The 11250-nt window shown below is 45.9% G+C and overlaps 1 protein-coding gene across 6 annotated transcripts in view; it reads left to right on the plus strand.

The window, feature by feature from the left end:
* Positions 1 to 2778, plus strand: part of SLC25A25 (solute carrier family 25 member 25) — a 30298-nt gene extending 27520 nt beyond the window's left edge. For all 6 annotated transcript variants that reach the window (XM_089534880.1, XM_089534881.1, XM_089534882.1 and 3 more), the window contains one exon: positions 172 to 2778. In XM_089534880.1, the coding sequence (XP_089391006.1) occupies positions 172 to 356 (185 nt within the window). In that variant the 3' untranslated portion in view covers positions 357 to 2778. The remainder of the gene's footprint in view (positions 1 to 171) is intronic.
* Positions 2779 to 11250: the final 8472 nt, after the last annotated feature.

Consider the following 11250-nt stretch of genomic DNA (forward strand, 5'->3'; position numbering starts at 1 on the left):
TGGGGGGAGCCTGGGGTAGTTACCTTTTTCAGCTACAGTTTCCAGAACCCCTGTTGGCCATGCTCTCCTGAAATGTAACTGTCCTGAGCTGTGGTCCTGAGTTAGTACATTCTGTAATTCATAGTATACTTGACTGGGTTCTTGATGTCTGTTAAATCACTTGTCTTCCAGCTTCAATCGAAGGTGCGCCGGAGGTCACCATGACAGGCCTCTTCAAGCATATCCTGAAGACGGAGGGTGCCTTTGGTCTCTACAGGGGATTGGCTCCCAATTTCATGAAGGTCATCCCAGCCGTGAGCATCAGCTACGTGGTCTATGAGAACCTGAAGATGACTCTGGGGGTACAGTCTCGGTGACCACACAGGGTCTGGACTGTGTTGGACTCTAGCAAAATCTTGGGGCCAGGATCCCAAGGTGTTGGGCCATTCTCATTCTGTGAATGTGTTGATGGACACGAAGCTGCTCAAGCCAAGCTGTGAAAAATCCCAGGCGGTGTGTGTGGCGGGATAGGCTGCAGGAGGCCTTGGGCCTGTTTTGATGTATCGTTGCTGTTATATCGAAAGAGTTACATGTTTCAACAATCACCCTGCATGAAAGGGACCAATCTGGGAATTCAAGGGAAACATCTTGAACTGGCGGTGCTAGCCTAGCTCCTAGCATAGCTGAGGAGGGGTCAATGAGACCCTCCTTTTCCGAGTCTCTTACATGGACTCAGAGCTGGAGAATGTATCATCTTCCAACTGGCTTGAAAGAGCTCTTTTCTGTTGAGTTGGGTTAACTCCTTTTACCCATGGCTTTAGACCTCCAAAAGACCTGCCCTGGGTAGGAAAGGCTATTGGGCCAAAAACATATTGCTGTTTACATGCATTCCTTTGGGCAGGAGCAATTTATGTCCGACTTCACATTTCTGACACTGCAATGTAACTTTATAAAAACAAAACCAAGGCTGGAGGGCAAAGCCAACTTGAGGCTCGCCCAGGCAGAGTTGGCAGGTTTTATTTTTGTTTAAAACTTTATGTAGGTGTGACTGAGTGTATGTCCCTCTAAAATTGCTAACAAGATGCACTTATTAATAGCAGCAGCCTTGATCCTGCATGTCTGTCTTTGCATGTCAGAGAGGCTTATGGCTTCAGTGAGGAAAAGCCTGGGAGGATTTTAGGCAACCGTGGCACATTGGGTATGGCTTCACAGAAGACCCAGGTAGCTCTGTTGGCCCTTGACCCATCATTGCATCTGGGTCTGACATACAAACAGTGGCAGCAATAGCAGCTGACAGAAACCATCATTGTAGCATTGGGGTGAATGGATGGGAGATGCATGGTGCTTTGAATGCAGGACTGCCAGTTGCCAAGGGGATCCAAGGGGATCAATCCCCTCTCCCTGAACCTCTGAGCCTTGGCTGCTAAATCTCTCTCTTCACAGGTGGATGGTTGGAGTTTGCATGTAGAGTGAGGTGATGTACCTGGACTTTGCAGGGTAGATAGGAAGTAGGTTTGCCTGTGGGAACTGGATGGGCTTAAACTGACGGTGAAAAAGCTGTAGCTTTTGTTTTGGGGCTGGAAAGTGGGGCCCAAGTGGGGAAGATGTTCCCTCCCCTTCCCCTTTTTGCTTTTCTTAGGGCGAAGGGAAGGTTGTTGCTGTCACATCTCTGACTGTACCAAGGGCTCCGGGAGTCCTCGCCTGACTTAGCGGGGCCGGCATTGCATTCCATTGTTGTTTTTACCGCTTCAAGCATATTTATTTTGTATTTATTTGAAGGCAAGAGTGATGCTCGAAAGTTATTTTTTTATAGTTCTTGTGTAAAGGATAGACGCTGTGTCCTTGGCATTCTGTATTTTTGTAGACGTTCTTGTATTTATGTTCTCTTTTTTAAAAACAAAAATAATTTTGCACGTTTTAAACATGGCCTCCCTGAATCATCGGGGCGGACGACCCCACACCACCTCCCTCCATGACCTCTGCCACCTGCCTTGCTTCTGGGGTTGACTGAGAGAAGTCCTGGTCGGCTCGGGTTTGGGTTGGAATGAGAGTCTGTTGTTTCCGAGGCTTGCCTTACTGTGGAATTGCCTCATGTTTTCGGCTTCTGTTTTTTGGATGGGCGCTGATGGATGAACCACAAAGCTGGACTTTTTCTTTTTTTTAATGTCAATTTTACTGCAATGGTTGAAATAATGAGAAGGGCTGATTGGACGCGGGAGGGAAAAGTAATAATAATAAATCTCAGGGAGACACAGATCACAAGATGCCAGTTTTCCTGACACCTGGAAGGGAATTTGCACTTGGAGTGGAGGCGTTGCGGTTTTCTGTGCAGACCGAATGGGGGCTGGGTGCGTGTGGGGGAGAAATGCGATGGAGGAAAAGCTGTCAGCCTGAAAAGCCATGGCCTTTCAGGCTGCTCTGTGCATTTGGAGACTTGCATGGCACAGGGCAGCTTTGGTTTTGAGTCTTCCTCCTCTCCATCGGGCCTTTTGGCCTTTTGCAGGGCCCATCCATTGCTGCTTGGGAAATAGCTGCATGCTTGTCTTGAGCTCCTACCTGGATCAGTGATTCCACTTTTTCTCCTCCTTGAGCGGTTTATTTTTTTGTGAGTCACTGTACCACAGCACCTCCTTCCTACCGTTTGTGGCCTGAAGAGGGGATTCGGAACAGATAAATCAATGCAAAATTAACTTTGTCTTTGTAGCTGTAACCCGGATTTATGAAGAGCGAATCTAACAAAACAAGGCAGTCCCTTGCTGGTTAGGGAACAGTTCGCTAATAAAGGTTTATCATGCCGACCTTCCTGGTTTTTGTTGTGTTTGTGGACTGGAATCTTTAGGGGTGTGTGTGTGTTTGTGTATATTTATTACCTACCCAAGTTGTCTTGCATTTGCTCCAAAGAGCTGGCAAGTGAAAAATCTATCAGTGAATGTAGTAAAGGTGAATAAAAATCATGCCCAGAACCAGACACAGAGGCCCTACTTAGGACACAGCTGCAAAGCCACACAGCTGGACCGAGGGGCTTTGCATCTCTAAGCAAGACTCCTTGGGCTATGCTCAGGTAACTTCCAAAGCCCCCATTGCTATAACCGCTCCACTACACTGTCTCTCCAAGTCCATAGCTGCTGCAGTCCCAGGGCTCGGTATAAGGTTCATAATGGGATATGTTTTAATTTGGGAATCATGCATGCACTTTATCCAGCAGAGGGAGTCCCTGGCATACATTTCCTCAACTGGGCCATTCTCCTTTTTGGAGAACAACATTGGAGTGAACAGTACAGTAGACCTTTTTGGCTAAAACATCCAATTGCTGTCAAGAAATACCGTCTTGTAGAGCCTCAAGAGTTCACCAATTGGAAACTGACCTGTTGAAATGGATGGAAATCATGGGTTTTCCAAAGGGTGTTAGACTTCAACTCCCATCAGCCGTAGCCAGCATAGCCAGTGGTGATGAATGCTGGGAGTTACAAAGTGATCCTATCATTGGTGTTTTCTTGGCCAGATTTGTTTGGAGGGGGCTTACCTTGGCCTTCCTCCGAGGCTGAGAGAGGGCCAACCAATGGGCTTTCATGGCTGAGCTGGGATTTGAACCCTGGTCTCCAGAGTCCAACGCACAAAGCCATGCTTTAATCTCTCTAATGCCGAAATCAGCCCCAGTGTGATAAACTACTCCACCAGGATAAGGACTAGCAACGTGGTTCTTACACATATGTGGAAATGGGACGTGCGCAAAGAGAGGAGTCCGCATTCGTCCGAGTCGGATGCGAATAATTCTGAGTTTGACAGAAGAGGATCTGTTTCATTGCTCCTTGGTCTGCAGAGCATTAGAGGAGCTTGTGTGCAAATATTTGGCTGCGAAGAGCAGCGATTTCCCTCAGGTGAACTTCTTATGAATGAGCTCCAGTGTATATTTTGAAAAATAAAGTAAAATAAAATGGATGCAGAGGAAGATGGAAGGCACCAAGATTTCGGCCAAAGCCTGAAGGTCCCACGTAAGAGCCTTCAAGAGGGCAACAGAGGAGCCTCAGTTGAGAGGCAAAGCTCACACAGAGCAGGCTGGGGCTGCCTTTCTGAAAGGCCAGCTGTCTCCTGTGACCCTCCCTGCGAGGAAGGACCATCACAGGGGGCTCTGCTGAAGGACTGGGCCCAGGGAGCTCAAGGCACCGGACCCACGAAACTGACTCAGGTTGGCTCCTGAGCTCAGGTTGGGGTGCTTTTGCTAACAGACATAGGCTTTTAAGAATAGCCACTGACTCCCTTTCCCTTCTAAAGGGCCACTTCACAACTTTTGTGGGGTTGTAATAGTGGATTGTGTTGTCATCCCACCTGATGGGGTGAATGGAAGAATTACTACTGCTGCTTTCCTCCACCTCCTCTTCTATTCCTCCTCCTCTTCTTTTCCCTCTCCTCTTGTCCTCCTTTTTTTTCCTTCCTCTTCCTCCCCCTCTTGTTCCTTGTCCTCTTCTTTTTCTTCCTTCTCTTCTTCTTCCCTCTTTCCTCCTCCTCCTCCTCCTCCTCCTCCTTCTCTTCCTCTTGTCCCTCTCCTCCTCTTGCCTTTCTTTTCTTCTTCCCCTCTTGTTCTTCTTCCTCCTTTTCTTGTGCCTTCTTCTCTTCATTTTTATTCATTCTCCCCTCCGCTTCCTCTTCTACTCATCCATCCTCCTCTTCATCTTCTTGTTCCTCTCCCCTCTTGTCCTCCTACCTCCTCCTCCCCTTCGTCTTCTTCTACTCCTCCTCCTGTCCTCCTCCTCCTCCTCTTCTTGTCCATCTCCTCTTCTCCTCTTTCTTTTCTTCTTTTTCATCCTTCCCTCTTCTTCCTCCTATACATATTGGATGGCACATGTTGGGTGAAGGGAAGACCACATCACTGCCATAGACACCCTTTCTATTGTGCAGTCTATTAAAAAGCAATGACGGATGGACTTCTCCAGATCAGTCAAAGGACCTTAAATTCATAAAACGGACAGTTAAGGTATGGCTGATCTGCGTCTAAGGGACCCAATCTCTCTTAAGAATATAAGGCATACCTTCTGTGTGCAAAAATCCCAGCAACCATCTGGGAATAAGTGGTGCACCAGAAATTATTGGGTGGTCTACCACTAGATGAAATCTCTCCCTTCTCTCCATTGTGGCTGTACAATACTCAGGATACTCTTGGCTTATTCTCCACATCTAGAAACTCTGTAAGCCTTACAGAGTAATGAGAATCCACCCTTTTCCCCTTTTTTAAAAAAGTATTAAAACACAGCTTCTTCAGATTTCCCAAACTGGGCACGCAACCAGTGATCATTATTGGACAATTTGGATGTGGTTGCCCTTCTAATTGGTTTTAAAATCCCCAAAGAGTTTGTTCAGAATCCAATTCTGATTCCTGCCCAGAGCTGAGGAAAGCTCCCTTTTTGGATCGCAACTTGCAGAGTCCGCCGAGACAGAATGCTAGGCGTTGTAGTTGAAAAAGTAACCTTTCCAAAATCCTGCTTCTCCTTACCACCCAAGTTAGGTTCTCTGCCATTTCCATCCCTTCGTTCCCTTCCTCCAGCGAACCAAGGGACCCCAGACATTACCAGCCCCACCAGGAAAACGTTCTCTGTTTGCGGACGAAATAATCCAGTGACTTAATTTCCTCTCGTTTCTTTTCTTTTACAGCTCCAGCCTTCCTACCGACCGCATTATTTATTAGCTGTGACATAAATCCCCACCCGGCCGGACCAGAGAAGAACCTCCGAGGATTTTAGAATTGCTACTGTGTCTTGACAAATCTGTATTCTCCGTGGCTATTAATCTTTGTCTGGATGGTCCCGACCCACCGGTGTCTTAAGGTTCAAGTAAAACAAACAGAACATTACAGGATTTGCAAATGATGAGGCCCTGGTGAGTTGTCAGCAAAAAGAAAGCAGAAAAAGCAGCCCCAGTCCATCATATGTTTAGTGTGAAGGTCTATGAGAGCATCATGCACAAACAATTTCAACTTCCATGAAGTTTGGTAACTTTTGCAGGTATTTTCTCTATCGACCGGTGCACCATATAAACAGTAAGGTTTTCTTAGGTATGTTCCTTTTTTCCTCCCTGCCCTCTTTCTTTTCAAAAGCGTTTCTTTCCCCAGCCTTCTTCCAAAGAATGGCTTCTGTTGGTGTGTCCTTGGCTGTGTAAAGAGATAGGATTCTCGCTTGTAAAAAGAAAACACATCCAGGACACAGTGATCTCTTGCGAACCAATCAGAACAGACAAAACAGTTTGTTTCAAAGGGAAGGAAAAGAGCCAGGCTGATGGTGCTGGCTGAGCTGGGCAACATTTTGGACTATGGTTCCCAGATTCCAGAGATGTGTGCTTGATGGGGGATTCTGGGAACTCAGAGGTGAACCTAGGCCTGGTTTAGGGTTGGGACAAGACTGATGCTGCCCATTCTGATTCCCTAGCCCCCTTCCAAGGCTCTTGCCTTGAGATCCCTTCCTTCATCCTGAAGACCTAAGAAGAAGGTCTTGACCAGTGGTTCTCAAACTTTGATCTTCCAGGTGATTTGGACTTCAGCTCCCCAAATCCCCTTCCAGCTTGGTCAAGAGTCATGAATTCTGGGAGCTGAAGTCCAAAACATCTGGAGGACCAAAGTTTGGGAACCATTTGTTTAGACCCTGAGACATTGGCAACCCCAGCTAAAAGTGAGGTGATATAGAGTGCTCTTCTTCCATTCATTCACCACTTTCCTTCTCAAACAGAGCCTCTCCTTTGACTTCTCCTGGTTCAAAGGCCAGCTTTGATTAAAGAATGTCCAACTGGCCGGTTGTGACCTTTTCACCAGCTTTGGAAGAGGTGTGTTGTTTGTGTGTGAGATCTGGCATCTCTGTGCCATTGTGTGTTTTGTGGATGAGCTTCCACCAAGAGATGGGTCAATTCCCATTTTGAAATGGCATGGTCAGGATTTAGAAAGTCCTCTTTGCCCCCAAATAGAAGGTGAAGGAGAAGATTTCTCCAAATAAGATTTCTCCAATTAAGATTTCTTCAGCACTACATAAAAATGTCTTTTCACGGCCCTCTTGCAATGACTGTTTTGGTTGACTCACATCCCTGACTTGTGCATACAGAAATCTTTCACCGCTTGGTAAGAAAACAACACGGCTGGCAACAAGGTGGACTTATCTTAACCTTTGCTCCTCAGCTCCTCACAAAAACACTGGCTGTGTTTGTGAGTTTGTGTGTGTGAAAGAGGGAGACAGAGAGAGAGAAAGAGAGGCCTCAGTCCAACATCCCCTTGTCTTTGTTATTTGCCTTCAAGATGTTTCCAACATATGGCGACTCTAAAGTGAACCGTAGCGTAGCATAAATGCCTGCACATGGATATATGCCAGGGCAACACTATGCAGAATAGCAACATTGCAGAAAACATGTCAAGGAGTAAGTGCCACCGTGCAATACACAATGTGCAGCTGCAAAACAAAGTACAGGATGCACAACTGCAATGTACAATGGAAAATGCACCGGATGACCTCTAAGGTACCCTTCAGTGTTTAGAAACATTACAGATTTGGATTACAGCTCCCAGAATCATTGGAGGATTCTGGGTGCTCCAAATCGTCAAAAGAGAAATGTTTCCAAAGTGTTGGCCCTTTGCAATTTTGTGATTAAAACCACCAGCAACCCAAAGGTTTGTACAAAAGAGTATAAAAGTGTTTCAGACGGTCAGACCTCTCTGGATCAGGACTTTTTAGCGATGCATTCCTCTTCCCTCTTGGATGCTTTTTCCTATTTCATGAATGGAAGATTTCATCTTTCTTCCAGGAGCAGAAAGACAACGCTGCCTCTCACGCTCTCCATCATCCCCACAAGGCCTTCCATTAAAAAACAAACAAACCCCGATCCTTTCCCCCGTTTGCTGTTTTGGGTGGCGGCGGAGGGAGTAAATATGTGCATTTTTCAAATGTTTTTCTGTGTATAGAGATTCTGTTTGGATTTGCACAGGAAGCCGGGGAGAGAAGGCGCATAGGTAGAAATATTAATGAAGGGGTTTTCGTCCTGTTCTAAAAGGTTCCATTCAAAAGATTTCAAAAGAGGAAAGAGAGAGAGAGAAAGAGAGAGAGAATATATATATGGCTCTAACGGGACCCAGAGTTTTATCTGCCAAATCCAAGGAATCTGGTATGAATTTTCTATATAGAGTCTGTAATGAGAAGGAGAAACTGAGGCGGCAAGGAGGGATGGAGCGAAAACCCTTCTGGAATGGGATAGCCCTGCAAATTTAAGTCCCAGTTATTATGATTTTAAAGACACAAGTTCAAAAGTGTCAGAGTCCAGATTTAAGGGGGGCATGGGAAATATGGGATGTTTTCAGCCACTGCGGTGTTAGGGATTTGGGGACAGAAGGAAAATTTCCTTTGCAAGGAACAGAATTCCTATTTTGGGTGGAAGGCAATGCTCCATCCTGATCCTTTCTCTTTAAAGCAGGCCTCAGATTTTCCAGCAGAGGAAAGGAAACGGAGATCTGTCCATCCACCAAACTGGGGTATTCCACTCCATGTCCCTGATAACAGCAAAATGGCTCCCCCGGGGAAGAAGGCCTTCGCCTAGCTCCAATTTTCCAACATTTTAGGAAGTTCGTGAAAACTTTCCTCTTGTGTCGAAGCTTTTCAAAACTGATTAACCGCTTTGTTGTTCCCTGTTATGTTCGGTTTGCCATGGTTTTTGTTTTTAATGGTGATGTTTGAAGGTGGGTCACCATCATTTTATGTTCCAGAAGGGCTTTGAAGGTCTGGTGGGATCAACCAATGTTTCCGTTGCTACCGTGACAGTTGGTTTTGATGTTATCTTCAGTAGGTTGGTTGGCATGCAGAGGTCGCTCCGTACTGAGTCACACTGTTGGTCCATCTTGATCAATATTATGGGCATGGGTTGACCATGAATTTCTGGGGGTTGCAGGAAAGCGTCCTTCTTGGAGATGCCAGGGATTGGACCTGGGACCTTCTGCATGGAAAACAGGAGCTTTATCACCAGAGAAACTGATTCAGACAATTGGACAAAAAGCAACAGTTGGACTTGGCTTCATGGAGGAGGAAGAAACAAGGTACTTGCCCATAGGTAAAGGAAACCTTCCTTTTCCTTCCCAAAAGAGACCAAAAGCAGCCATATCTTCATGGTCTGAATCACATCCTCATTCCCTTCCCTTCCTATCAGTAAGATAACCACAGCAGCCCATCCAAGTTTGACCATTGCCTAGGGCTTAGATTTTGGAGCAGAGTGCAAGAGCATGGAAATAGTCCCTTGCATCCTATCCCAAAATGGACACACATACATGTAAACTACTCTTACACATGTGCAGTTTAATAGTGCCACAAACTGTGGTGTGACAAAGTCAAGATGCCAGTAATGCAATACTTCGAAGCTTTGTGGGGTAGAATTCAATGTCATAGCCATATTAGTCTGGGATATCAATATGCAAAGGGGTCTTGTAGCACCTTTGAGACTCACTGTGCGAAAGAAGATACCTCTGCATCTGAGGAAGTAGACCTAGAGCCTTATCAACATTGCAGACAAACCAGGTTTCTGTCTCTGCATAACATCGAAGCACTTTTGTTCTCTTCTGGTCACGAAAGCCTGGGAGAGGGTCGTAAAAGTGTCCCTTTTGCCAAACTGATTTTTCCAGCTTGGCAAAAGGGATGCTTTTATGACCCTCTCCCACAATCAGAAGAGAACGAAAGTGCTTTGATGCCATGCAGAGACAGAAACAGAAAAAACCTCATTCCCAGGCCTGCTTGGTTTGTTTGCAGTGTGATAAATCTCCTAATCTATGGAAGGCTATGCTATAACTTCTTTTGTACAGTTAGTCTCAAAGGTGCTACAAGATCCCTTTGCGTATGGTGAATGCAGGATGGTAAGGTCAGATCTTTTGCTGATTTTCAAAATGGCAATCCGCAAGAACCCGATGCTACGTTTCTTAATATTATTAGCAAAAAAGAAGCCATGACAGTAACACAGCTTCACTTCCAACAGATGCATTTGTGTCCTGGGGCAACGCTAAGCCAGAAATCTTGAGTCAGAGGCTTGGCACACCTTCAGGACACAGTTTTTGTGTCTCACAACCCTCTTGTTCATCAGGTAGAGGAAAGATCTGACTGCCAGCTGCTGTTTGCCGAAGCAAAATCACAAGAGGGGAAGCTCCCTGTCCTGAGACTTCCTTTGCAAATTTGGCCCAATGGACTTATAAGAAACAGAGGCTAAAAATAGCCAAATAAAGCTTGCAAGGAGGCAGCCGGCCGGTGAGACTAAGGGCTTCTTATTCTCCTTTTCCAAAGAGAAAGGAGTTGACTTTAGAAACCAGGAAGGTTTTTATTTTTAAGTCTTTTAATGTTTCTTTTTCCAACTGGCAAATAAAAGCCCTACGAAAATGGCCAGCCTTGTTAAGCTAACTTTTACATTTTTTGCTGACGCACCTCGCGGAGGCGGATATTTTGGCTTGCGAATAACAAACGCTCCTTGACATGACGGGGATTTTTTGTGTGTCGGCCTCGCCAGGCAAATATCTAAAATACTAAAATAAATATTCTAAAATAGTTTTAGATCAAGAAAGAAAAGAGGGTCAGTTGAGGAAAGTGAAGCAGCAATTCTTGATATTGTTGTTAGGTGCCTTTGAGTCAACTTTGACTTATGGCGACCCGATCGTTGGCAAGGTTTGTTGAGAAGGAGTTTGCCTTTGCTTTCCTCTGAGGCTCAGTGTAACTTGCCCAAGATCACCCAATGGGTTTCCCAGGCCGAATGGGGATTTGAACCCGGGTCTTCCAGAGCCCTGGTCATACGTCGACACTGGCTTGTTTTCATAGCTACCAAAACAACCTAGCCCATCACTGTTGGAAGGAACTTTTGGGAGAGGTAGATGAAAGAGGACAGCTGGTGTGTCGTAATGGTTTGGGTGTAAGACTCTGGAAACTTGTGTTCAAATCCCTCCCCGGCCATGGAAACACACTAGGACACCTTGGGAAAGTCACTCTCTCTCAGCCTCAGAGGATGAGGATGGGAAACTTCCTGCTAGACAGAGGACAAAGCAGGGAAGGGGGCTGTATGGATGTAAAAAGGGGCTTCTTTGTCAGAGGCATAGTTAACTGATGCCTCATTCCCACTTACAAATAAATTGGTTTGCAATCTGAATCAATGGATCGATTCGACAGCGGAGTGTGGTTCCCACTACGTTTGCCCTGATCGCATTTTTCCCCTGTAAAATAACCCACTCGTGGTTCACATTCGCGAATGAATCGATGCAAAATGGACCCGCTCCAGCCGGCCGAAGGG

The sequence above is a fragment of the Sceloporus occidentalis genome, unplaced genomic scaffold (genome assembly GCF_023333645.1).
Source record: "Sceloporus occidentalis isolate IW3139 unplaced genomic scaffold, rSceOcc1.0.p SCAF_8, whole genome shotgun sequence".
Taxonomy (NCBI): domain Eukaryota; kingdom Metazoa; phylum Chordata; class Lepidosauria; order Squamata; family Phrynosomatidae; genus Sceloporus; species Sceloporus occidentalis.